At 38.4% G+C, this 25,149-nt stretch overlaps 3 protein-coding genes across 4 annotated transcripts; 1 reads left to right on the top strand and 2 right to left on the bottom strand.

The window, feature by feature from the left end:
- Nucleotides 1-15,398: 15,398 nt before the first annotated feature.
- On the top strand, nucleotides 15,399-19,829 carry LOC106327826 (casein kinase I isoform delta-like). Its single transcript, XM_013766102.1, has 14 exons — nucleotides 15,399-15,697; nucleotides 15,764-15,804; nucleotides 16,607-16,676; nucleotides 16,769-16,917; nucleotides 17,011-17,106; nucleotides 17,187-17,254; nucleotides 17,867-17,928; nucleotides 18,003-18,066; nucleotides 18,155-18,239; nucleotides 18,318-18,444; nucleotides 18,560-18,639; nucleotides 18,720-18,783; nucleotides 18,903-19,039; nucleotides 19,215-19,829. Exons 1-14 carry the CDS (start codon nucleotides 15,622-15,624, stop codon nucleotides 19,488-19,490), a joined length of 1,395 nt encoding a protein of 464 aa, XP_013621556.1. The 5' UTR covers nucleotides 15,399-15,621; the 3' UTR covers nucleotides 19,491-19,829.
- A 277-nt stretch (nucleotides 19,830-20,106) lies between these two features.
- Nucleotides 20,107-20,865, bottom strand: LOC106327827. Its single transcript, XM_013766103.1, has one exon. It carries the CDS (start codon nucleotides 20,667-20,669, stop codon nucleotides 20,292-20,294), a length of 378 nt encoding a protein of 125 aa, XP_013621557.1. The 5' UTR covers nucleotides 20,670-20,865; the 3' UTR covers nucleotides 20,107-20,291.
- A 237-nt stretch (nucleotides 20,866-21,102) lies between these two features.
- LOC106321195 (eukaryotic initiation factor 4A-3) lies at nucleotides 21,103-23,794 on the bottom strand. 2 transcript variants are annotated; one of them, XM_013759515.1, is made up of 4 exons: nucleotides 23,675-23,794; nucleotides 23,302-23,362; nucleotides 23,127-23,236; nucleotides 21,103-22,403 (listed from the first exon to the last, which is right to left on the bottom strand). In XM_013759515.1, the coding sequence occupies exons 2-4, from the start codon at nucleotides 23,358-23,360 to the stop codon at nucleotides 21,337-21,339; spliced, it is 1,236 nt and encodes a 411-aa protein (XP_013614969.1). In that variant the 5' UTR covers nucleotides 23,361-23,362; nucleotides 23,675-23,794; the 3' UTR covers nucleotides 21,103-21,336. The 2 variants fall into 2 exon arrangements, with proteins under 2 accessions (XP_013614969.1, XP_013614964.1); XM_013759510.1 differs by having other exon boundaries at nucleotides 21,105-22,403; nucleotides 23,302-23,371.
- Nucleotides 23,795-25,149: the final 1,355 nt, after the last annotated feature.

The raw sequence follows: 25,149 nt of genomic DNA on the forward strand, positions 1-25,149 counted from the left end.
TTTGATTTAATAATATGTACTAAGAACTCACCAAAATTAACGAAATGTCTCAAAAACAGAAATTTAAGAAACATCGTTTTCTAAAAAGTATTATGTTCCAATCGTTTTTACACGATAGATAGTTTGAGCTGTGTGGTTTTAATATTATCAAAACATTAGTACACAATCTGCAATTACGGGTTGTTAATACAGTATATTAACATATATAAATGTTACCATATATAAATGCGATGCTATCCTCCTATAGTTTTATGTTCTCCATTAAATGTTACTCTAAAACTCCACCTCTAGCAAAGTTGGTCCATTTAAATGTCAAGGCTGAGGAGCTCTGTATGTTTGACACGTAAGCATGCTCCTCAAAGTTGTGCATTTACTAATGCTCTAAGATTAATATATAGAGGATTAGGACACAGATTGCTAAAACCTAATTTTATATTGCATATATACAGTTATTTTTTATCAGCCTAAGTAGCTGATGCTACATAGGACACTTACTTTGTGTCTAAGTAGCTTTACTTAGGATACTTCCTTTGTGTCTGATGTTACTGAGGACAATTCCTTTGTGTCTAAGTAGCTTATCAACCTAATTTTATCAGCCTAAGTAGCTGATGTTACTCTTCTTCTGTTCCTCTCTTCGGAATAATTTTATTTTGCATATATACAATTATTATTTTTATAACATAATTTATAATAAAATTGTTGCATTATTAATGAAATTTATATGATTAGATAGGTATGAGCAAAAAATCTGGATCCAGTCTGATTCGATATGGATATTCAAATTGATATCTAATTTTTAATATACAAAAACTAATTTCGAACTCAAATACAGTTCCCGAAAATATTCAAAAAATATTTATAATATTATTTATAATAATTTTATAGTAATCCAAATTACAATTTTTACTCAAATATATTAGGGTAAATATTACTTATACTTTTCAAGTAATTAAAGTATTTCAAATATTTTAGATACAATCGAATATTAAAAACCAAATCCAAACCAAAACTAAAAGTTTATATTCTACCAAACCTATTCAAGTTACTACCAAAATTATAAAAATCTGATGGATACTAGAATTTCTTTTGGTTAATTTTGGGTTGACAACCCGAATGGTTGATATCTTGCACATTTGCATTGTTTTAACTCTTCATTCTTGCATGCTTTGATCATTTAGATTATGGATTATGCATTTTAGTTTCCTTTTTGCATTGCATAAGTCTTTATCAGGTGTTGGAGTGTCCATTGGAGTTCTTGGAGTTACTTGTAAGCATTTGAGATCAAAAAGGGAGTGGAAAGTGTTGTTTGAGCGAGTAGAGCACCAGAGCGGGCAATGGGAGCGACCTACGGCACCCGCTCCGAGCTCAACCTCTCGTCGACAACTTTCAAGAAGTGGAGCAACCATGGGGAGCGAGGTCCGCAACCCGCGCGCAAAACGAAGGAACGAAGCTGACATCTGGAGTGACGTCCCGCAGCGGGGTGAAGCACCCGCTCTGGAAGCAGAGCGACCTGGCGGAGCGACCTGACATACCCGCGCGCGTTTCTCTTCTTCTGATCGAAAATTTATGTTTTATTTGGGCCTTTCAGGTTGTTGACTGAGCCCATTAGGTTTTATAAGTCATATAAATACTCTCTAAACCTAATGTTAGGACATATCTTATTTTCTATCTAATCATAAAGAACTTTTAGGTGAAAGATCTAATCCTGATCATTTTCTTTTGTGATTGTTTAGTTATATTGATCACTAATCATGATTAACACCAAATCACCATTGATTTTTGGGTTTATCATGAAGATTAGTGAGTAGTCATCTTTGGATTCATGGGTTAGGGAGGCTAAGGGTGATTAAGCTAGATCTAAGGTGTTTTAGTATAGATCCATCTTGTTCCTTGCTAGTAGAGTGCTTTATTGCAATTTTAGAGTTGACTCTAAAGTTGAGCTCTAGGCATTTCATATCCGAAATGTGTTTGATGAAATGTCTGAACCAACTCTCCTAAGCTTTTAACATTCTTTACCAAAGAGATTTGTTGTTAAAGGTGTTAAGATGGCTATGAGACTTGATATTAATGATTGCTTAGATAATATTCAACCAAAGAAATTTGATGCTTGAGTTATCTTAGTGAATGAGCATTCATCTAGAGATAGAGTTTGTTTAGGATTGTGTCTAGGTCTAAGGTTGACAGATTGATTGAAAGGTACCACCTTTAGATTGAAACTTGATCACCCAAGGTCAATTCCCTTAGCCCATGAGTTCTTCCATCTCATTAAAAAAAAAAAAGCTTTGTTCTTTATTGCATTTTCGTAGTATTCTAGTTCAAAATCATCTCACCAATTGATAGCATTTAGATTAAGCATGGTCTTGCATTCTCTTTCCTTTAGAATCACTTAGAACTGGTTTGACATCTTTTATACTATAACATTTGATTAAGAGCCTTGAAAACTCTTATCATCAAATTGGCGCCGTTGCCAAATTCTAAGTTGATTGTGACATTGAGATTTAGTCACTTGCTTGAGACTAAGTCAATTTTTTTTTATTGTGTTATTGCTTCTTCTTCTTCTTCTCCATTTGCATTTCAGGTGTATGATCACAAGAAGCAGAGGTGCAACAAACCTAGTTCCAAGAGTTGAAGACATTAGAGTACTTGAGAGGGAGATTGCAAGACAGAGAAGAGAAGTAGAGCACCAGGCTCACTTGTAAAGGTTGGAGTTTGATATGGAGAATCTGCCTGAAGATGGTGATGCCCTAGGGGGAAATGGTCCAAGAGCTGATCATCTTAGACCACAGCGCCAGCCACAACATCCACCGCGCCAAGCTCGTGCCATTGGAGCCTATGATCAACCTCACATTAATGGTCATAGGTTGGGAATCAGAGCACCACCAGTGGAGAACAACAACTTTGAGATCAAGTCAGGGCGGCTCAACACCATAGAAAACGACAAGTATCATGGCCTTGCTGCTGAAGACCCTTTTGATCACTTGTGCAAGTTTGATAAATATTGTGGCTTGTCCAAGACAAATGGTGTTTCTGAAGATGCTTTCAAGTTGAAGCTGTTCTCTTTCTCTTTGGGAGACAAAGCACACCAGTGAGAGAAGACTCTCCCTAGTGACACTGTCACTACTTGGGAAGAGTGTAAGAGAGCTTTCTTAGACAAGTTCTTCTCTACTTCAAGGACAGCTAAGATCAGGAATGAAATCTCTGGGTTTCAACAGAGGAATCTAGAGAGCTTCAGTGAAGAATGAGAGAGGTTCAAGGGCTACTGGTCTCAATGCCCTCATCATGGTTTCAGCAAGGAGAGTTTGCTTAGTACCTTCTATAGAGGAGCTCTACCACAGTGCATAAACATGCTTGATACTGCCAACAATGGTTTCTTCTTGGGAAGAACTGAGGAAGAGGCAGAGGAACTGGTAGAGAACATGGCCAAAAGTGACTCAGTCTACAGTGAGGAGTATGATAGGGTCAACAGAAGTGATGATCAGCAGACAAAAAAAGAGATCAAGTCCTTGCAAGAGAAGATGAATTTGCTTCTTTCCAACAAAGCTAAACAGGAGCAGGTGAACTTTGTGGGTAGTCCTAGTCAAGAGGTTCCTCCTAAGGTCAATGAGGTTGATGGTTTGGAAGGCCAAGAAGAGCTATGCTTCATCAACAACAATGGTACTTGGTACAGGAAAGAACCTAACTTTCAGTACAACAACTACCAGCAAAGGTCTTACTCTAACAACCAGCAAGGAGGATACCAGCCCAAGCAGAACACTCAACAAGGAAGCTATCAGCCTAGGCAAAACATGCCTCCTGGTTTCAGCAATCACGACAATCAGTCTACTCAAGCTCAAGGAAGTTCTTCACAAGCTCCAGTTTCAGATACAAGTGTGGATGCAATGTTCAAGAAACTCTTGGATTTTCAGGCAAAGAATGAGAAAACAATGGGCTATGAGTTCAAGAACATTCACTCCAAGATTGATGGAAGCTACAATGAGATCAACAACAAGATCCGAACTTTGGAGAACTAGTTTGCTTCTATGAACTCTCAGCCAAGTCGCCAACAAGGGTCATTACCTGGAAAGCCAGAGCAAAACCCCAAGGAAACAATGAAGGCAATCACCCTATGGAGTGGTAGAGAGTTGCCTCCAAGAGTTCTCACCAAGGATGGTGAGAAACGAGGTGGGGAGGTGGCCATCAACATTGATGATGAATGATGATTGTAGATGAGAAGGTTGATGAAGAGATTCTGGAAAAGATTGTTGAAGCTAAGGGTAAAGGAAAGGTTGGAGAAGAGAAGAGGACAGTGAACATGGTGAAATTGCTACTCCAACAAATGAATCATCTTTTGTTCCTCCCCCTATGAGCCAAAGCTACCATTCCCTGGAAGATTCAAGAGACAGCTATTGGAGAAGTACAAGGCACTCTTTGAGAAAAAAATAAGTGAAGTTCAGGTCACAATGCCCATCATTGATGCTTTTATGTTGGTCCCTCAGTACAACAAGTTCTTGAAAGACGTTGTGGCTGCAAAGAAGAAAGAGATGGAAGGCATGATGATTCTTACTCACGAATACAGCGCCATTATCCAGAAGTTAGATGTTCCAAGGAAGCTAGAGGATCCATGATGTTTCACCTTACCTTGTGCTCTAGGACCCATGGTGTTTGAGAGGTATCTATGCGATCTTGGAGCTAGCGTCAGCTTGATGCCTTTGTCTATTGCAAAGAAGCTTGGATTTACTCAATACAAGAAGTGTAGACTCTCTTTGGTGTTGGCTGATAGATCAGTGAAGATTCCTGTTGGCATCCTAGAAGACCTTCCCGTGATGGTTGGTAACTTTGAGATCCCTACTGATTTTGTTGTGTTGGAGATGAGTGAGGAAGCCAAAGATCCTTTGATCCTTGGAAGACCATTCTTAGCCACAACAGGAGCTATTGTGAATGTCAGGGAAGGAAAGATTGATCTTCATCTTGGAAAAGGGAACATCCTCCACTTTGACATCAATGAAGTAATGAAGAGGCCAACCATTCAGAACCAAGTTTTATACATAGATGAAATGGATGCTCTAGCTGATGAGCTTATAGAGGAGTTGGCACTTGAAGACCCTCTACAGCATGCTTTGACAATTGAAAGAGAGGTCCAAGTGGTTGAGAACAAGAAAAGTGATTGCCTATGTGAAGATGCTGGATTCTCACAAGGGGATTGGTGGTGAAGATCAGAATGAGGAGCTTACACATGAGATTCACCATGCTCATCAAGAGGACTGGAGTGAACTCAAGGCGCCTAAAATGGAGCTTAAACCTCTGCCCGAAGGTGTAAGGTATGCTTTTATTGGCCCTAATGAGACTTACCCTGTCATAGTGAGTAGTGAACTTAGTGAACTTGAGCTGTCTAAACTTTTGAATGAACTTAGGAGGTTTAGAAAAGCAATAGGTTACTCACTTGATGATATTAAGGGGATATCACCCTCTTTGTGCATGCATAGGATACATCTTGCAGATGAATCAATGACTTCTATAGAGCATCAAAGAAGGTTGAACCCCAACTTGAAAGATGTTGTTAAGAAAGAGATTCTAAAACTCCTAGATGCAGGTGTAATCTATCCTATTTCAGATAGCAAATGGGTGTCTCATGTGCATGTTGTTCCAAAGAAGGGTGGAATAACTGTGGTTAAAAATGATAAGAATGAACTAATTCCAACAAGAACAATAATGGGACATAGGATGTGCATAGATTATAGAAAACTTAACTCAGTATCTAGAAATGATCATTTTCCATTGCCATTCATTGATCAAATGCTAGAGAGACTTGCAAACAATCCTTTCTATTGCTTTCTTGATGGGTATTCAGGGTTCTTCCAGATACCCATACATCCCAATGAACAAGAGAAGACAACATTCACATGCCCTTATGGCACATTTGCATATCGAAGGATGCCATTTGGGCTATGTAATGCTCCATCCACCTTTCAAAGGTGCATGATGTCTATCTTCTCTGATCTCATTGAGGATGTTGTGGAGGTTTTCATGGATGACTTCTCTGTCTACGGATCTTCGTTTTCTGCTTGTTTGTCAAATTTGTGCAGGGTCCTACAGAGATGTGAAGACACCAACCTTGTGCTGAACTGGGAGAAGTGTCAGTTCATGGTTAAGGAAAGGATTGTGCTGGGACACAAGATTTCAGAGAAGGGGATTGAGGTAGACAAGGCTAAGATTGAAGTGATGGTTAGTTTGCCTCCACCAAAGACAATGAAGGACATCAGAAGTTTTCTTGGTCATGCTGGATTCTACAGAAGATTCATCAAAGACTTCTTTATGATCACTAGACCTTTGACCAGGCTGATGTGCAAGGAAGTTACTTTCAGCTTTGATGTAGAATGTCACGAAGCTTTCAAGAAGCTGAAGAGCGAACTTGTTAGTGCTCCTATTGTCCAGCCACCTGATTGGGATCTCCCTTTTGAGATTATGTATGATGCTAGTGATTATGCTGTTGGAGCTGTCTTGGGACAAATGAAGGACAAGAAGACCCACATGATATATTATGCGAGCAGAACTTTGGATGATGCTCAGATGAGATATGCCACGACAGAGAAGGAGTTGTTGGCCATAGTCTTTGCCTTTGAGAAGTTCAGAAGTTACCTTGTGGGCTCCAAGGTCATTGTGTACACAGACCATGCAGCTTTGAGGCATCTTCTAGCAAAGAAGGATGCAAAACCAAGACTTTTGAGATGGATCCTGCTACTTTAAGAGTTTGATCTAGAGATCAAAGACAAGCCGAGAGTTGAGAATGGTGTAGCTGATCATTTGTCCTGAATGAGAATGGAGTGTGATATCCCCATTGATGAGGGACTTCCAAAGGAGCAGATCATGGCTATCAGAGCAGTGGTAAAGGTTTGCAAGACTGGTAAGAAGCTTGAAGAGGTAAAGGTAACTGAAGAGAAGGGTCTTTGGTATGCAGATTTGGTTAACTACTTAGCTACTGGAAAAGAACCATTGGATCTTGTGGGCTATGAAAAGAAGAAGTTCTACAAAGATGTGAAGAGATACTATTGGGATGAGCCATACCTCTACATTCTTTGCAAGGATCAGCTCTATAGAAGAGTAGTGGCTAATGAAGAAATTGAAGGGATCCTTACACATTGCCATGAATCTACCTATGGAGGCCACTTTGCTACTTTCAAGACTGTTTCAAAGGTGTTACAAGCTGGGTTTTGGTGGCCACATATGTTCAAGGACACACAAGACTTTGTTTCCAAGTGTGATTCTTGCCAAAGGAGAGGAAACATCACCAAGAGAAATGAGATGCCTCAAAATCCAATTCTTGAGGTGGAGGTGTTTGATGTATGGGGAATAGACTTCATGGGACCTTTTCCTTCTTCTTATGGCAACAAGTACATCCTTGTGGCTGTGGATTATGTGTCTAAATGGGCTGAAGCAGTGGCAAGTCCTACAAATGACTCAAGAGTGGTGTTAAAGATGTTCAAGAGCATAATTTTTCCAAGATTTGGAGTCCCAAGAGTGGTTATTAATGATGGAGGATCACACTTCATCAACAAGTTGTTTAAAGGTCTTCTCAAGAAGAAGGGAGTGAAGCACAAGGTGGCAACACCTTATCACCCTCAAACAAGTGGTCAAGTTGAGATCTCAAACAGGGAAATCAAGGGAATATTTGAGAAGATTGTGGGAACTAAGAGGAAGGATTGGTCAGACAAGCTTGATAATGCACTTTGGGCATATAGAACAGCCTACAAGACTCCTTTAGGCACTACCCCTTTCAACCTTGTCTATGGAAAGGCTTGCCATCTACTAGTTGAGCTTGAATACAAGGCATTGTGGACTGTGAAGCTGCTGAACTTTGACATCAAGAGTGCAAAGGAGAAGAGACTCTTTCAGTTACATGAGCTTGATGAGATAAGGATGGATGCTTTTGAGAACTCAAGGATCTACAAGGAGAAAACCAAGGCCTTTCATGACAAGCACATCCTCAAGAGAGAGTTCAAAGCTGGGGATCAAGTTCTTCTCTATAATTCTAGGCTGAAGTTGTTTCCAGGGAAGCTCAAGTCAAGGTGGTCTGGTCCATTTGAGGTTAAGGAAGTGAAGCCTTATGGAGCAATTGTGCTTTGGGACAAGCAAGGAAATGATTTCACAGTTAATGGACAGAGGGTTAAGCAGTACATGGCTACAACACCCAAGGAGAATGGGACATCAACCCCACTCTCTGATCCTGCTCCAGCCTAGTCTCAAAGTAGGCAAAGTCAAGCTAGAGACTTAAAACAAGCTCACTTGGGAGGAAATCCCATGACTATCCTTGTAAATATTTCTTTTTAGGACTTTCTGATCAATGGGTCGAGTTCACATCAAGTTTGGTGGGTAAAACCGGTCTCCAACAGGTTGAAGGATCAGTTTTAAGTTAAATTGCACTAGAGCGAGGTGTGGCAGCGGGGTGATGCATCGAGGTCTGGAGGTCGCTCTGTGTGTCGACAGCTCGAGCTTACCTGGAGCGAGCTAGTGTTGCGAGGTGATAAAACCGCGCGTCAAAACTAAAATATGGAAGCCGAAGTTGGCGCGGGGTGATGGCAGCATGGTCTTCACGTCGCGCCACGACTCGAAGGTTCAGACGACGATTCGGCGCGGGGAGACGCAGCGGGGCACGGGAGTCACGCGTTAAAATACAAAAATATAAACGGAGTTGGAGCGGGGCATGGCAGCAAGGTACCGAAGCCGCTCCACGACAGCTCATGTATGATTTTTTGACCCGAAACCCGACGACCCGACCCATACCCGACAATTCGACCCGACTTCTCCCTAACCCTACCCCGCTCCCGTCTCTCTCTCTCTCCCATTTTCCCCTCTTTTCCCCCAAACACAAACACACTCTCTCAAATTTCCCAACTCCAAAAACCCCATAACTCACTCAAATCTTAACCAAATCCGCCCATTCCTGTTTCTAAGTCCAAGCTTTCTCCCCTATAGTCTGTTTTCTTAAATCAATTCATCTTTTCATTCTAATCCAAGCAAGGTATAGAGATTCAAAGATGAATTTCGTGGGTTCATGAACCCTAGAAATTGAAACTCGAATTTAGCTTAATTTCTTGCTTGATTCTTGTGAATTTGACTAGGGAAAGCTTATATATCATGTTGGGTTGCTAATTTCATGGTAGAATTGAGTTGAATCCAAAATTGAAAAATTAGGGTTCTTGAGATTTGGGAATTTTCGAAACTGCCTACATTGAGTTTGAATGTTGTTTGGATTGAGGTATTTGGATGTTTTAGAGTTTGCTTAGGAATTCCTCTCAATTTCGAGCACAATTGTTCAATGAAAACACACTTAATTTTCATTTTCATGCTTGAGAACATTGAGGAACTTGATTCTTTGTTTATAACTCTATCACTTAGACCTAGTTCTCTATTGATGTTGCAATGTGATAGTTTTGCCTAAGACTGATTGTTCAATTGATTGAATTCACATTAGCAACTTCACTTTTACTCTTCTTTTGTACCTCTTGCTAATACTTTACCAAGGTTTGAATGTTACAGGTACAATGACAAAGACAAACAAAACAGACATGGAGGCTAAGAAAGCAGCAGCTGCAAAGAGGGAAACTGCACTTAGGGGAAAGCCACTAGAACCTTCTGAGCCGAGTCAACGAGGAGTAGAGAGAACATCTAGGCAACAAGTTCTGGCTGAGAAGAAGGCAAAAAAAAGAAGAGAGAGGGTAAAGCTGTGGTATCTTCTGCTAGAGATGAAGGAGGAGAAGAGCCAGCTCCTTCAAAGAAAGCCAAGATGTCTAAAGGAAAGGGGATTGCTCTTGATAGGGACAAGAGCAAGACACCAACAGCTGATGAGCTCTATCATCACTTGTTTAATGGTGTTTTGTGGGTTCCAACGCGCTTCGCTAACACCAAGATGATGGAAGAGCTAGGAATCGAAGGAGATATTAGGACAACGCTTCAACACATGAAGATGGAGAGCTTCTATTCCATGGCATATCCTACTTATAAGGAAGTTTCATGTCAGTTCCTTGCAATTCTTGAAGCTACTTTCCATGAAGTTGAGCATGTGAGACAAGGGTGGGGCAAAATCAAGTTTAAAGTCAATGGAAAGACTCATTACATGAGCTTCAAAGACATAGGAGCAATGATGGGGCTTGAAGACAATGAGGACCCAAATCTCCCAAGATTCAACAAACTCCCTAATGGTGTTTGGAGAATGATAAGTGGAAATCCGCATGCTACTGGTCATGACAAGAACTCGACCATTAGACATCCAGCAGTGCGCTATCTTCACAGGATACTCGTCCACACACTCTACCCTCGAAAGGAGCTGGGGACAGTCAATGAAGAAGAGTTGAGGTTACTCTACCGAGCTGTTAGAGATAATGTCACACCTGAACAGCTAGAGGAGTTTGAGGAGATTGATGAGATGACGTTTCCCACAACTAACATCTTCGAAGACTTCGGAATGGTTGGTCTCTTTGTGGAGCGCCTCATGTACTACAAGGATTGGGTTTGGACTACAAGTGATTCATCTCCTCGGCTTGGAATTGGTGGTTTGATAACTCCACTGCTGATAGCTCAAGGTGTGAACTTGGGGAATGATTTCAAAGGACCATCATTCATTGATACTCCTTATTTGAGGATTGCTACTTACATTAGTGGGATGTACCATGAGAAAGTTATCTACACATACTTCCTCAAGGGAAAGATGGCTGAATTGCTGCTTCCAAATAGAGAGCTCACATGCATAAAGAAGCCGGGGATCATCCACTTCAACATAGCTGAATCAGAATTCTTTGGATCACATGGCCCCATTGATCCTGTGACTGCTCCTAGAAGAAAGAAGGGTGGAGTAAGAGGTGGAGTAAGAGCAGAACCAAGTGCTGCTACACAAAGGGAATCTGCTACCCCCATTTATGGCCCTCCTCGCTACGACTTTACTCAGCGCTTGACAGCTCTACCCCACGGCCCTCTCCGTGAAGCTCATGAGCACATTGGTAATCTTCAAAGATTGAACAAGGCTCAGGACAAGACAATCTTCAAGCTAAAGACCAAGTACAAGGAGCTTAAAAAGACAGTGAAGAGGCAAGCTGAAGCTTCAGCTCAATTCATGAAGAAAGTGGCTGATCTTTTGGTTAGAGGAGGAGTAGGAGGATGTAGTAGTTTTGAAGACTTTGTCACTAGAGACACCTAAGTTCCTCAACTCCAACCCTTTCACCCTGTCACAAACCCTTCTTTGGCCCTTGGACCTCCCCTAACTGCCTGTCAGCTCTTGCGTCTGGCACGAAACCCCGAAGCTCCTGAATCCAACTCCGGGAATAAGTCTCCTTCCCTTGCCTCAACCGATGATGAAACCGACAATGAGGAGGTTGCCAGCGAGCCTCAAGCATACTTCACTACCTTCCCCGATGACACCGGAGACGAGGCCACGGCCTTTTTCCCGGACGCTTAGACATGTACTCCATCACCTCACCATTGTATATACCAGTTTAGTTTTCATTTAACTTTCTTTTCAGTATCTCTTCCTCTCTTGGACACGCAGAGACTGTGTGATTCAAGTGTGGGGGAGGTACCAAGTATTTAATCATCTTAGAGTGTTTTATGGCATGCATTGTAGATACATATTTGCATAGAAAATCCAAAAAAAAATTTGAAAAATTTTGAAAAAAAATTAATAATAATTTCAAAGTGTTTTATGGCATGCATTGTAGATACATATTTGCATAGAAAATCCAAAAAAAAATTAGATGTCTAGGATCATATAGGTTGCATTCATTTGCATAGGGAACTAGGATTGAAATACCTTGTAAAAGACACATGTCTAGAACTCAATCTAACATCCTAGCCAAGCATATCAAGTAGCTTAAGCATCTCTTGAAAAAGCTTGTAAGCTTCGAGCCTTAAAAACTCTTCTTAAAACTTGTTGCTTGTTTGATGATTGGCATTGTTCTTGAAACCAACTCCAAATGAACTAAGGCTTAATGAACTTAATCTCTCTTGCATATGGGCATTTGCATACTTGATCATGGATATTATACACATTTGGGTTATCTTTCTCATTTGTACCAATCTTTGTTAACCCAATTGGCACTCCATACCCATTAACCCTCACCATTCTTTGAAGCCAACATTAATTTGCTTGATTGAGGCTTTTTATTGATAGCATGTCATGTGCAAAATCTTGAGAGTATTAGGAGTGACAATGAGGTTGTTCTCATCTTTGGCTAGCATTAGGACCTCATTTGAGTTAGTCTCTAGGACGGTTGTTGGGTTTGTGAGCTTAAATTCTTTTGATCTTGGGAATGAGAGAGATTGAGTGAAAGAGATGAACCAAAAAGAGTGTTTAAAGTAAGAAACCCCTAGGGACAAAGAAAGTTAGAAATGAAAAGCTCTAGATTATCAATAAGAACACCCTCCTAAAAAAAAAAAAAATTAAAGAAACAATAAGTGAGTGAGGAAAAGAAATGAAGAGAGCTAAGTCTAAGGTTTAATTTCAGAAGAACAAGTCCCTAGTTGGTCAAATCAAAGGAAAGAAAGGAGAGTTCATTGGGTGAGGGATGAAAGTGGGAGTATTTTGGCTTTGGGAAAGAAAGAAAAGAAGGGTAGAACTTAAATCTACTTAGGAAAAGGGTAGAATGATGAGAACAAGCATTGTATGCATGAATTGCTCCTTTTCTTAGATAAATTTTGCATAATGATCTTGTTCCTATTCTTGAGTGTGAGCCACTATAAATGATGCAATTGAAACCCATTTTTCTTCACATTAGACCACTTTTTCTCACCAAACCAAATGATTGAGATCAAATATCCATTTGCAAGAATTAACCTTGTGTGTGTGTGTGTGTGTGCGAATGAATGTGAGAGTTGGCTAAGGGACTTGTTGGTTGGATGACAATGTGCCTTGTGTAGAGATAAAAGAGTCTTAATAGGTCTTGAGAAACTAGAGTGCAATAAGAAAGTTGCTCATGCTTTTTGCTATGTTTTCCTTATGATGTTAGGTTGATGGCTAGAAAGTGTCCTTTTGGTTATGAGTTCCCATTTCCAAACCTCTCTCCCTTTTGCTCTTGAAAGTTTACTTGTGGACAAGTAAAGGACTAGTGTGGGGGAGTTGATATCTTGCACATTTGCATTGTTTTAACTCTTCATTCTTACATGTTTTGATCATTTAGATTAGGGATTATGCATTTTAGTTTCCTTTTTGCATTGCATAAGTCTTTATCAGGTGTTGGGGTGTCCATTGGAGTTCTTGGAGTTACTTGTAAGCATTTGGGATCAAAAAGGGAGTGGAAAGTGTTGTTTGAGCGAGTAGAGCACCAGAGTGAGCAATGGGAGCGACCTACGACACCCGCTCCGAGCTCAACCTCTCGTCGACAACTTTCAAGAAGTGGAGCGACCATGGGGAGCGAGGTCCGCAACCCGCACGCAAAACGAAGGAACAAAGCTGACATCTGGAGCGACGTCCCGCAGCGGGGTAAAGCACCCGCTCTGGAAGCGGAGTGACCTGGCGGAGCGACCTGACATACCCGCCCGCGTTTCTCTTCTTCTGATCGAAAATTTATTGTTTATTTGGGCCTTTCAGGTTGTTGACTGAGCTCATTAGGTTTTAGAAGTCATATAAATACTCTCTAAACATAATGTTAGGACATATCTTATTTTCTATCTAATCACAAATAACTTTTAGGTGAAAGATCTAATCTTCATCATTATCTTTTGTGATTTCTTAGTTATATTGATCACTAATCATGATTAACACCAAATCATCATTGATTCTTGGGTTTATCATGAAGATTAGCGAGTAGTCATCTTTGGATCATGGGTTAGGGAGACTAAGGGTGATTAAGCTAGATCTAAGGTGTTTTAGTATAGATCCATCTTGCTCCTTGTTAGTAGAGTGCTTTATTGCAATTTTAGAGTTGACCTCTCTAAAGTTGAGCTCTAGGCATTTCATACCCGATAGGTGTTTGATGAAATGCCTGAACCAACTCTCCTAAGCTTTTAACATTCTTTACCAAAGAGATTTGTTGTTAAAAGTGTTAAGATGGCTATAGGACTTGATATTAATGATTACTTAGATAATATTCAACCAAAAAAATTTGATGCTTGAGTTATCTTAGTGAATGAACATTCATCTAGAGATACAGTTTATTTAGGATTGTGTCTAGGTCTAAGGTTGACAGATTGATTGAAAAATACCACCTTTAGATTGAAACTTGATCACCCAAGATCAATTCCCTTAGCCCATGAGTTCTTCCATCTCATTAAAAAGAAAGCTTTGTTCTTTATTGCATTTTAGTAGTATTCTAGTTCAAAATCATCTCACCTATTGATAGCATTTAGATTAAGCATGGTCTTGCATTCCCTTTGCTTTAGAATCACTTAGAACTGGTTTGACATCCTTTATACTATAACATTTGATTAAGAGCCTTGAAAACTCTTAACATCAATGGTGTGAACTATAAACTTGAATAATGATTGAATTGTGTACGAATTCACTTTTCTTTAAAGTTATTTCGATCATATTTCAAGCTTGGGTTATATGAAATTCCTTCGTATGATAAAATATACAAATAATCAAGTCTCACTCTTATTTTAGACTAAGATACAAGAATAACAAATAAAATTTAAGGTTTATATGTGTGTTTTAAAAAAAAAAAAATTGATGATATTTGAACAATGAATCACTCTCTATTTCTAACAATTAGTTTCTGATATTTCACTCTTGTTGAAGTTATTATTTGTCAATATCCACAACTCTTTATACAAAATATTAAGAGTTACAATCGAACAATTGCTGAAAAATTGTTCAAATCAAACAAATGGCTGGAAAAAAAACATTGCACATGAAGGGCATTAAACCCACGGTCTGTCGTATTGATTGAGTGTATCTAACCACTAGACTACCGACAATTTTTAGAAAATTGTGGCCGGTTAAATACTTAAAATAGCGGCCGAAAATATGTGCTTCTTTCGCTTGTTTCCAAGGTCGGCTCTGGTTATGACCGTGAACACTAATAATTACAATGGTTTGTCAAAAATCACAAGTCTTTTACGGGAGGTTTTAATCATAAACAGTTGCGATAATTTATCATAATCACAAGTAATTGTTCATCTAAATAATTGAAATGTTTCACTTGAACTGTCGCAAAAAAAATTAATTTAAATTTCCAAGAATTTCTAAAACTGAAAATTTCAATAAGAACCCGATCACGTATCCATCCAAATGCATAACCCAATGATTACGTAATGAAAATGATCAAGTTGTTTGCGTGTTTGTTACTTTACAGTGATGTGGTGGTTAATCAAATTTGAGTGCTGAGAGTGGTTGGCTATTATGGGCCGATATGGACCAGTAGTACGGCCCATTTAAAGTATCCAACAACTCCACAATAATGATAAAATATTTATTATCAATAGAAGCATTTTCGCTTTGTCTATGTTCTCTGCGTCCATCCCTTCCCTTTTTTGGGAGTATATTCGCCGAGGCTATTTCGCCGGAAGTCAATCGAAATCCACCGCTACTCCTACCTTCAATCCGATTGATTCCCTTCCGCTGTAGCTATCTCATACGCCTTAAGTACGCTGCTCCAGTAGCTTCTTGTGGTGGCTAGTAGTATAGAGGTAGTTCTAGACTTCTAGGGTTTCGATTTGATGGAGCCGCGAGTCGGAAACAAGTTTCGGCTGGGGCGGAAGATCGGAAGTGGATCATTCGGAGAGATCTATCTTGGTATTCCCCTTAACTTTACTTGCTTGTTTGAATCGAATTATACTGAAGGAGTATGGTGTTTTGTAGGTACTGATATACAGACTAATGAAGAAGTTGCCATTAAACTCGTAAGTATACCTTTTACAAGTGAATCTTTTTGAAGTAGATCGATCATTCAAGTAGAGATAACCTAGTTGTTTTGGGGGAATGTGAATCTGAGGTCTTTGCTTGCTTATCGTCGATTTTTAAAGAATGAACTTTCTCGGAAAGTGGGGATGAAAGCTTTGTGTCAATTCTTATTGTTATTGTTTGGTTTTTCTTAGCTTGTGGCTTTTTCTTTTATCATGTTGAAATATCTGACAGTTCCAAGTTCTGAATGGTGTCGAAGTTCCAAGCTTTGAATGTTAAAACTACAAATATTCAGTTTATAGCATGATTGAAAACTAGCTATTCAATGTGAAATAAAGCAGTAATATGGATTACTATAGAAACATAGGAGGTATATAATGTACTTTATAGGACTATAAGGCAGTTACTTCTTTTTGTTAGAACTGAGAGCTGGTACTGTATTATTGATTCTTGGGAAGATAGTTTATTTAATGCTGAATGAGCTCTTAAGAGCCCACGACAACATTACATGCAACTGGTGGGTCCATCCTGTTGAAGGTTTTGAGATGTCTTGTTGTGTGGTCTAAAGATGGAAATTTATGAGGCTGACAGCTACCATGTTAACGTTGGTTGTATGTTATAAATATGCTTCTTTCTGTTACCTGTTTGCGCTGGTTCCGACTGCCAAATATGATATTAATCAAATCCTCATTTTTTTGTTTTCATGCTTCTTTGTTGTTCTGAATTTTTTACACATTTATCAGAGTGACTGCTGTGCTTGCTGTATATGTTCTGATTGGCATGCTTTTTTTCTTCTCTCAGGAAAATGTGAAAACTAAGCATCCTCAGTTACTGTATGAATCAAAATTATATAAAGTATTACAAGGAGGAAGTAAGGACTTTAGTTATATACTTGTTTACATTTTGCAGTATGTGGTTTCTTCTTTCTAATTCAAGAGAGGTTGCTTTCCCTTTTTTTTTCAGCCGGCGTTCCAAACATTAAATGGTATGGTGTTGAAGGGGAATTTAACGTCCTTGTGATAGACTTGTTGGGGCCTAGCCTTGAAGATCTATTCAATTTCTGTAGTAGGAAACTCTCACTAAAGACTGTACTGATGCTTGCCGATCAAATGGTAGGATCCCTTCTATTGGCTGCAAATAGTTTTCCCATGCTGAATAAGGATAGTACCTAAATATTTAGGACATATGTTTTTTACCCTTGTCAGATCAATCGCATTGAATTTGTTCATCAGAGGTCATTTCTACACCGGGACATCAAGCCTGACAACTTCCTGATGGGTCTCGGGAGGCGCGCAAATCAGGTAGGTGTTGAAAAGGGTTGTTTTTAGGCTTTGTTTGTTCACCTCAGTTTTCCGTTAAACGAAATGCTGGCCAAATATAGGTATACATCATCGACTTTGGTCTAGCGAAGAAGTACAGAGACTCGAATCATCAGCATATTCCGTACAGGTTTGCCACAGCCCTATAATTTTCCTTGTTGAGCCTGTGCATCTGATACTTATGTGCTCACATTATTGGACTAGAGTTGTTGGATCATAAGAATAATGGGTTGAGCTAGTGCTTGGGATTGCTTTCGTTTTCTACTAGCCTGTGTTGTCTAACTTGAGGTTCTTCAATGTTATATATCACTGTGAAAGGATGGAGTCTTCTTGTCTGCTTACAATAGGCTGCAGTGTGGTTATTACAATACTTTCTACTGTCTGAATGTACCTTACCTGTTTACTGTTAGTTATTGCCCTATCTAGAAAATGGGGCGAATTTTACTTGTTTTTGAGTATAATCATTGCTTTATTCTTGTTTTAGTGTATATAAATGTTTAGAGACAAAACAAGAGGTTTTATAGGTGTTCTTTCATTTGGAATAAGGTATTGCTGCCGTTTTAGTAGATATATAGCCCTCTTACTGAGGATATTTAGTTTATTTTTTTCCAGTTTTTGTGAAGCTGCATTAGTATGTAAGAAAATTATTTGATGAATTGCTAGGATTAGTAACCCTTTCGATGATTGCAGTATATGATATATCAGCGTAGCAATTTTAATCCTAATATCTTGTGTATCACAGGGAAAACAAAAACTTAACTGGAACTGCTAGATACGCCAGCATGAACACTCACCTTGGCATTGGTATACCAGTTCATTTAACTTTCTAATTATTCTGACAATGTAATTCTGAATTGCAATGATCACTTGTATCACAGAACAAAGCCGTAGGGATGATTTGGAGTCACTTGGATTTGTTCTCATGTACTTTTTAAAAGGAAGGTGTGTATCTCTCTTACCTTCCATGTTGAGATGTTGCTATCGGTTATTTATAGTGCAGCCTCTCGCTTACTTTCCCCATTGAATGCAGTCTTCCTTGGCAAGGACTGAAAGCTGGTAATAAGAAGCAAAAGTATGAGAGGATTAGTGAAAAGAAAGTATCGACATCTATTGAGGTATAAATTATCACCCAAGGCCTGTGTTGGTGATACCTGTGGTCTAACAATGATTAAATTTTTTTTTTCTTATTTTAGTCTTTATGCCGAGGATATCCATCTGAATTTGCTTCTTACTTCCATTATTGCCGGTCCCTGAGATTCGATGACAAGCCAGACTATGCCTACCTGAAACGGCTTTTCCGTGACCTGTTTATTCGCGAAGGTCTGGTGCTCTGATCACTTTGTTAATTTCTAGTCTGGTGAAGCAAATATAACTTGAACCAGTAAAGTAGTAACATGTTGGTTTAAATTTGTGTTATCTTCTGCTCGTATGTTAGGCTTCCAGTTTGATTATGTATTTGACTGGACTATCTTGAAGTATCAGCAATCACAGCTTTCTACTCCTCCCCGTCCCAATGTAAGAATCATGTTGTTTTTTCCTTTTTCGTATTTCATCTGTCTACTTAATTTCTGCTAATGTACATAGCTTTGTTACAGGTCCCTGGAGTTGGGCAAAGCTCTGGCCTTCCCCCTGCTATTGCTAGTGCTGAGAGGCCATCAGGTTGTTCCATCTATTTTGATTTTTGATTAGTTTCTTGTATGTGTGGTTAGGCATTTAAACTATGATCCTCGGTTCTACAGGAATATGACTATTAGATATGTTCTTTGATTCCGCTGCAGGTGGCGAGGAAGCTAGAACTTCTGGCTGGCCATCAGGAAACGCTAGGCGGATTTCTGGACAAATATTTAATTCAGGCAACTTAGCTAAACAAAAAGCACCAGTTTCAAGTGATCCTGCAATCTCTAAAAATGTAATGGTGAGTACATAAAGTTACCCCAGGTTAGAGGTATCCTTTTTCTAGCTCCTGTTTTGAATAAATGAACATAACGTTATGTGTGCCGGGTTGTATACACAGATTTGGCCGCTGAATTTGATTTATAGGATTCTTTGTTCCTAATATGAAATAGTAACCGAGTTGTTTTTTGTGACAGTTATCTAGCTCTAGCTTTCTCCGCGCAACTGGGTCATCAAGACGTGCTGCTGTCTCCGGTAGTCGCGAGGCTGCAGTTCCTGGAACTGATTCTGAGCCATCAAACCCTCAAATCATTGAAGCTGGAACAAGCTCCAACCCAAAGATTCATGGTGGTCGAAGCTCACCTATAGTCTCATCTGAGAACAAGAAGCTATCATCTCCATCAAGGGGAAATACTTCAGTTATGAAGAACTATGAGTCCAATCTTAAAGGGATCGAGGGTCTGCACTTTTAGCCGCTGGGTACCCACTGACCAGTGAATGATGTTTGTAAATTTAAAGACAAAAGAAAACCTTTCTTAGGCCCTCCCCAGGTTTTAGAGGGAGGGAGACTGCGCTTGTGCTTGTAAGCACTCTCAAATAACAAAAGATAAAGACTCTGGAAGAAGTGATTCCAGAGGAATACAAACTCAGAAGTGAGTCAAGGAGTCAATAGACTTTAACATTTTTAGTCCCCATTTGATTATTTTTCTCTACTCTGTTGTGTATGTCTCATTTGGTACTGCAAAGTTAATTTCGAGTCTCAAAGGGATTTGAAGTGTAAGCGATAATTGTACTGTTTTCTTTAAAACTGGACATGAGAGTTGCGTATGTCATGCCAAGTTGCACCCTCAGAGGACATGAGTGTTCCATGTTGTGTCATATTTCAATTCTTCATATCTATGAATGGAGTATATAGCGAATGCAATTAAATTCATCATAACTTGTATCAGCCAGCCTGAACCTCTTGTTACCAGCGATCATAACATTGAGTTTGCTAAAAGTGGAATCTGAAAGATACAAGAAGCAAGAGAAGAGAGACTGAGAAGATTTGTTGTAGGATCATGACAAGAGTTAAGAACCGATATAAAGAAAAGACAACAGTTTTATTATGTACTTATCCTTTAGTTTACAAACAGAACAATCAGATACCACACTTGCTTGCTTGTGTCTCTTGCTCTTATTATTAAGATGAACTCCTAAAACCACTCTTAATACAATCAGATATCGTACGTTGATTACTACTCTTCCCTTTTGCTGAATATCTCTCTATCAGATCACCACAAACCATTGACAGCATTTGAACAAGTCTCCTTGAACCACTTGAAGTTCTTTCTAATAGATCCCTTCACTTTCCCTTCAACACCATACACGTTATAAGCAGCCACTCTCTTCTTCCTCTGAATCTCTGCCTCCTTTAACCCTTTCTTCACCTTACTATTCGATTTACTGTTGGGATTGTCTCTCACCGTTGTTGGATTCTTGTGTGGACTATAAGTTGACGTGCTATAAGATCTCAACATCACTGGAAGCTGTGGGTTTGTTGGGCTTGGTGCTGCTACTGCTTCTGGTGTTCCACCATTCGTTAAGCAATGGTATTTGTAGGCCATACTGCTGCTACTCATCTCTTCTCTGCATGACTTTGATTTCAACATCTTCACTTGCAACAACCTCAAGAAGCTGGGTCTGCTTTTAGGAAGAAAAAAAGGAGAAATGCTTTCTTCTTTTTGTGTCTTGTAATAACACTTTTGGCTTATGTAATATAGGATATATATAGAAGGGAGATCAGGTACATTATATTCAAGATGAATTATGCTTGTGTATGTCTAGAGATCAATTTAAAAAATATTATTAGAGTTTAATTACTACTTAGTAGAGTACCTAGTACAGCACAGTGTGTGTGTTTATTCTTCCTAAGAAAATTCTGTAAGATCTTCTCATCTCATGTTCACTGAATATACACATGGCCGGTGCTTCTTCATTCATGAATTCGAGAGAATATATTGTTTTTTACCCTTTTATTTAATTTAGCCGAAACACACATCCAAACTCGGAAACTCCACCAAATTAAATAAAACATGATTTAGAGAAATAGAAACTTGTGACTCACGTTAACAAGAAAAAGAAAGTTTTTTAACATAATGCCCAACAAAACAAAACAAAAAAAAGTCATGAGATCAGTTCTCTTCTCATTTTGCCAAAAAAACTCTAAATAAGCTGGAAACAAAACATAGTAAAACTGCGGTAAAAAGGGTGGTAAAATTCAGCAGTTACTCGGTAAAAAAAAAAAAGAAATTACCATGCCGCCGCAACACGGAGGACTCAGAGAAGATCAGCAACATTGCTTGGCAACTCTTCAACGACCACATTGTAAAACTTCTGAATATCCGACAACATCCTCTCATCATCAGTTGTCATGAAGTTGATCGCCACTCCCTTCCTCCCAAACCTTCCACTTCTTCCAATACGGTGAAGGTAGTTCTCAGGTTGGGTTGGGAGGTCAAAGTTAATCACCAGAGACACTTGCTGAACATCAATACCACGTGCAAGGAGGTCAGTGGTGATGAGTACACGGGAAGAACCAGACCTGAACTCACGCATGATGATGTCTCTCGTGTTCTGGTCCATGTCTCCGTGCGTGGCTGAAACAGTATGGTCACGGCTCCTCATTTTGTCAGTTAACCAATCAACCTTACGCCTTGTGTTCACAAAGATGACACTCTGAGTGATGGCTAGCGTCTCGTAGAGATCACATAGCGTCTCCAGCTTCCACTCTTCCTTGTCAACGTTGACGTAAAACTGCTTGATACCTTCAAGAGTCAGCTCGTCACGCTTGACAAGGATCCTCACGGGTTTGTTCATGAACTTCCTTGTGATCTCGAGAGCTTCAGGCGGCATCGTGGCGGAGAAGACACCGACCTGAACCTTGGAAGGGAGAAGCTGGAAGATGTCGTATATCTGATCCTTGAAACCACGAGAGAGCATCTCATCAGCCTCATCAAGAACAAACATCTTGATGGCGTCAGCGCGGAGTGACTGTCTACGCAACATGTCGAAGACACGACCAGGTGTTCCAACAACAACGTGAACACCAGACTGGAGAATGCGTTGATCCTCACGGACACTTGTTCCACCAACACAGGCGTGAACCTTGACACCGAGGTAGTCACCAAGAGCCCTCATAACCTTTTCAATCTGCTGAGCGAGCTCTCTGGTGGGAGCTAAAACAAGAGCTTGGCACTGAACGAGAGTGTAATCAAGCTGCTGAAGAACGCCAGAGCAGAAGGTAGCGGTCTTTCCGGTTCCAGACTGAGCTTGCTGGATCACATCAAGACCCTTGCAGAAGGGAATAATCCCTCTCTGCTGAATAGCAGATGGCTTCTCAAAACCTGGAATCACGTTACCACTTTGATTACAAAACTTTATGACAAGCTATACTACAGAAGCTCAATGAGTTTGTGTAAGAGTGGCTACGCCTGGGAATTTCGGTTTGGTTTTCTCAGTTTTTGTTTTTTTTGGTGCTAGAGATATAGGATCAGTTTGGGTATTTATGAAATTCTGTTCGGTTATTTCGGTTATTTCGGTTTTTGGTTAGGATAACAATGTTTGGAACCGGCTAATACCCGAGAATATATTGGGTCTAATTTGGTTTACAAATAATATTTTTAGAATATTTGATTCTTCCAAACATAATAAATTAATATTTTTAAGTATATAAACATAATATTTTTGGTTAGGATAACAATGTTGGGTACCGGCTAATACCCGAGAATATATTGGGTCTAATTTGGTTTACAAATAATATTTTTAGAATATTTGATTCTTCCAAACATAATAAATTAATACTTTTAAGTATATAAACTATATTTTAAAATTTTGGGTATTCATTCCATTCTCGGTTCAGTTCAATTCCGGTTTAGTTTTTTAGGTTCTAGACATAGGATCCTTGCGGATATTTATGAAATTCGGTTTAGTTTTTTTCCAGTTCAGTATAGTTCAGCTCCGGGTAAATGTGCTTAGGGTTAAGAGTGACATTAGTTTTGAAGTAACTAAAAGTAAGACAGAACCTAAACTATACAATGAAGGAATAAAATTTGTACTATCTCACTAACCGTAGGCATAGATGCCTCTCAGGAGATCAGACTTGAGTTCCATTGCATCAAAGCTATCACAGACTTCATCATAAGTGGTGTAGAAAGTTTCCTCTCCTTCCTCACCGAGTCTGCAAAAACATCATAGACCTTAGTTCTTGGTTATAGAGTGATTCAAATGGTAAATTAACTTTACATGGCATTCATCTTAGAATCAAACTGACGAGGATCGTATTGTGTTCCTTCTGACGCCATTCCTGCCATGACTGGAGAGATACATTAACACAAACCAAAACGACATTGTAAGAAACAAAAAAATAGATTTCAATAATCACCCAAAGAAAACATTCAAATGTCTGAGATCCGACAACAACTGGAAGGGAAAGCAAGAATCAAATGAAACCAAAACAGAACAAGTTGTCCCAATCAGCATTGTACAAAACTAGATCTCTAACGAATCAGCATTGCGTAGGATGAAACAAACACGAATCAAAACCACTATCAGAGAATCCAAACACACACAAAGTACACAGAGAGAGAGAGAGAGAGAGAGAGAGATTAAATCAAACCTGCTGTTAGCACAAAGTGAAGAAGAGAGATCTAGAGAGAGAAGAAATGGTCAAATGAGAGACGGAAACTCCTCGGATCTGCGCCGTGGAGTTGAAGAAGAAGAAAGTAACTGCTTCTACTTTATATACCTTCCACCGTCTTCTTTTTTTAGGTTTGAAAACGAAAACAACTTTTTAACATTTTATTTTATTTACTGACTTGCCCTCCAACTTTGCATTTTTACACCTTTTTCACTCTTGCTCCTTTTTCAACATTAGTCCTAAAGTGTGAAAGTTTTATACAGTGACTTGATTAATAATTCTATGAATTGAATTTTTTTTTTTTGTCAGCAATTCTATGAATTGAATTAGATAGTCCATTTGTAAATATTTTTTTTGTATGCACAGATAAAAACATTTTAAGAATCATAATAATTGATTAATATTTTAATTCTTTTATTTATAAAATTTATTTCATTTTATAAATTATATATAGGAAAATAAATACTATTTAATAAATAATATAAATCTTATCTTGTCTATAAATTTATTTTATGTATGAAATATGATAATTAATTAATTTTATATATATTATGTTGCATTTTTTCATCCGAGTTAAACCATAATTGTTTTGGATTTTAAATAAATAAAACAAATTAATCATGTTATTTACATGTAGTTCAGTTTGTCATAGAATTATAAATATTTTTGGGAAATATTTGTTTTACTTTTTTATATGTTATTTTATAACTAAATTAAATTGTTACAGTCATAATTTTAATTTTAATCTTGAATTGGTTATTTATTTTAAAGTTAATGAGACGATCCCGTTGAACAGCAGCGTGAGGGGCAGCGGGAGCTGGAGCGGGAATATATGCGGGAACCGAGTCATGAGACGATCCCGATGCACGGGAACTGCTCACCGAACTACGTCGAAGACGGGCTGCGGGGCGGGGTTCATCTTCAGCCCTAAAAAAAAAATTAATACATCAAACATATTTTCAAATCATTTGTATTTTTAATGTTTTCATTTATATATTTACAAAAGGTTTTATAAACTATTAAACCTTTTATTATACATAGTTTATTACCAGAAACTTATAAAAAATAATAAAAAAATTTAAAATTTTTTATTATACATGATTTATATATATATATATATGTATACACAATTATAAAAAATTTATAAATGAAGAAAAATGTTGTTAAATATTTATAATTTTTTTTAAAAACGTTTTATTATACATAGTTTATCAGTGGAAACTTATAAAAAATTATAAAAAATTTTAAAATTTTTATTATATATGATTTATATATATATATATATATATATGTATACAAAATTATAAAAAAATTGTAAATTAGAAAAATGTTGTTAAATATTTTTAAAAATTTTTAAAAACGTTTTATTATATATATTTCATTACTGGAAACTTGAAAAACGTTTTTAAAAATAAAAAAAAACGTTTTAAAAAATCAAAAAACGTTTTTAAAAA

Source organism: Brassica oleracea, chromosome C2 (genome assembly GCF_000695525.1).
Source record: "Brassica oleracea var. oleracea cultivar TO1000 chromosome C2, BOL, whole genome shotgun sequence".
NCBI classification, from domain to species: domain Eukaryota; kingdom Viridiplantae; phylum Streptophyta; class Magnoliopsida; order Brassicales; family Brassicaceae; genus Brassica; species Brassica oleracea.

Excerpts from the sequence above, each read along its gene's own strand:
- LOC106327826 (XM_013766102.1), top strand. The coding sequence starts at position 15,622 with ATGGAGCCGCGAGTCGGAAACAAGTTTCGGCTGGGGCGGAAGATCGGA. Across the intron at positions 15,698-15,763 it reads ATTCGGAGAGATCTATCTTG|GTACTGATATACAGACTAAT; the intron begins GTATTCCCCTTA and ends GGTGTTTTGTAG. Across the intron at positions 18,240-18,317 it reads AAGTATCGACATCTATTGAG|TCTTTATGCCGAGGATATCC; the intron begins GTATAAATTATC and ends TTCTTATTTTAG.
- LOC106327827 (XM_013766103.1), bottom strand. The coding sequence starts at position 20,669 with ATGTTGAAATCAAAGTCATGCAGAGAAGAGATGAGTAGCAGCAGTATG.
- LOC106321195 (XM_013759510.1), bottom strand. The coding sequence starts at position 23,369 with ATGGCAGGAATGGCGTCAGAAGGAACACAATACGATCCTCGTCAGTTT. Across the intron at positions 23,237-23,301 it reads GATTCTAAGATGAATGCCAT|ACTCGGTGAGGAAGGAGAGG; the intron begins GTAAAGTTAATT and ends ATGTTTTTGCAG. Across the intron at positions 22,404-23,126 it reads GAGAGGCATCTATGCCTACG|GTTTTGAGAAGCCATCTGCT; the intron begins GTTAGTGAGATA and ends ACGTGATTCCAG.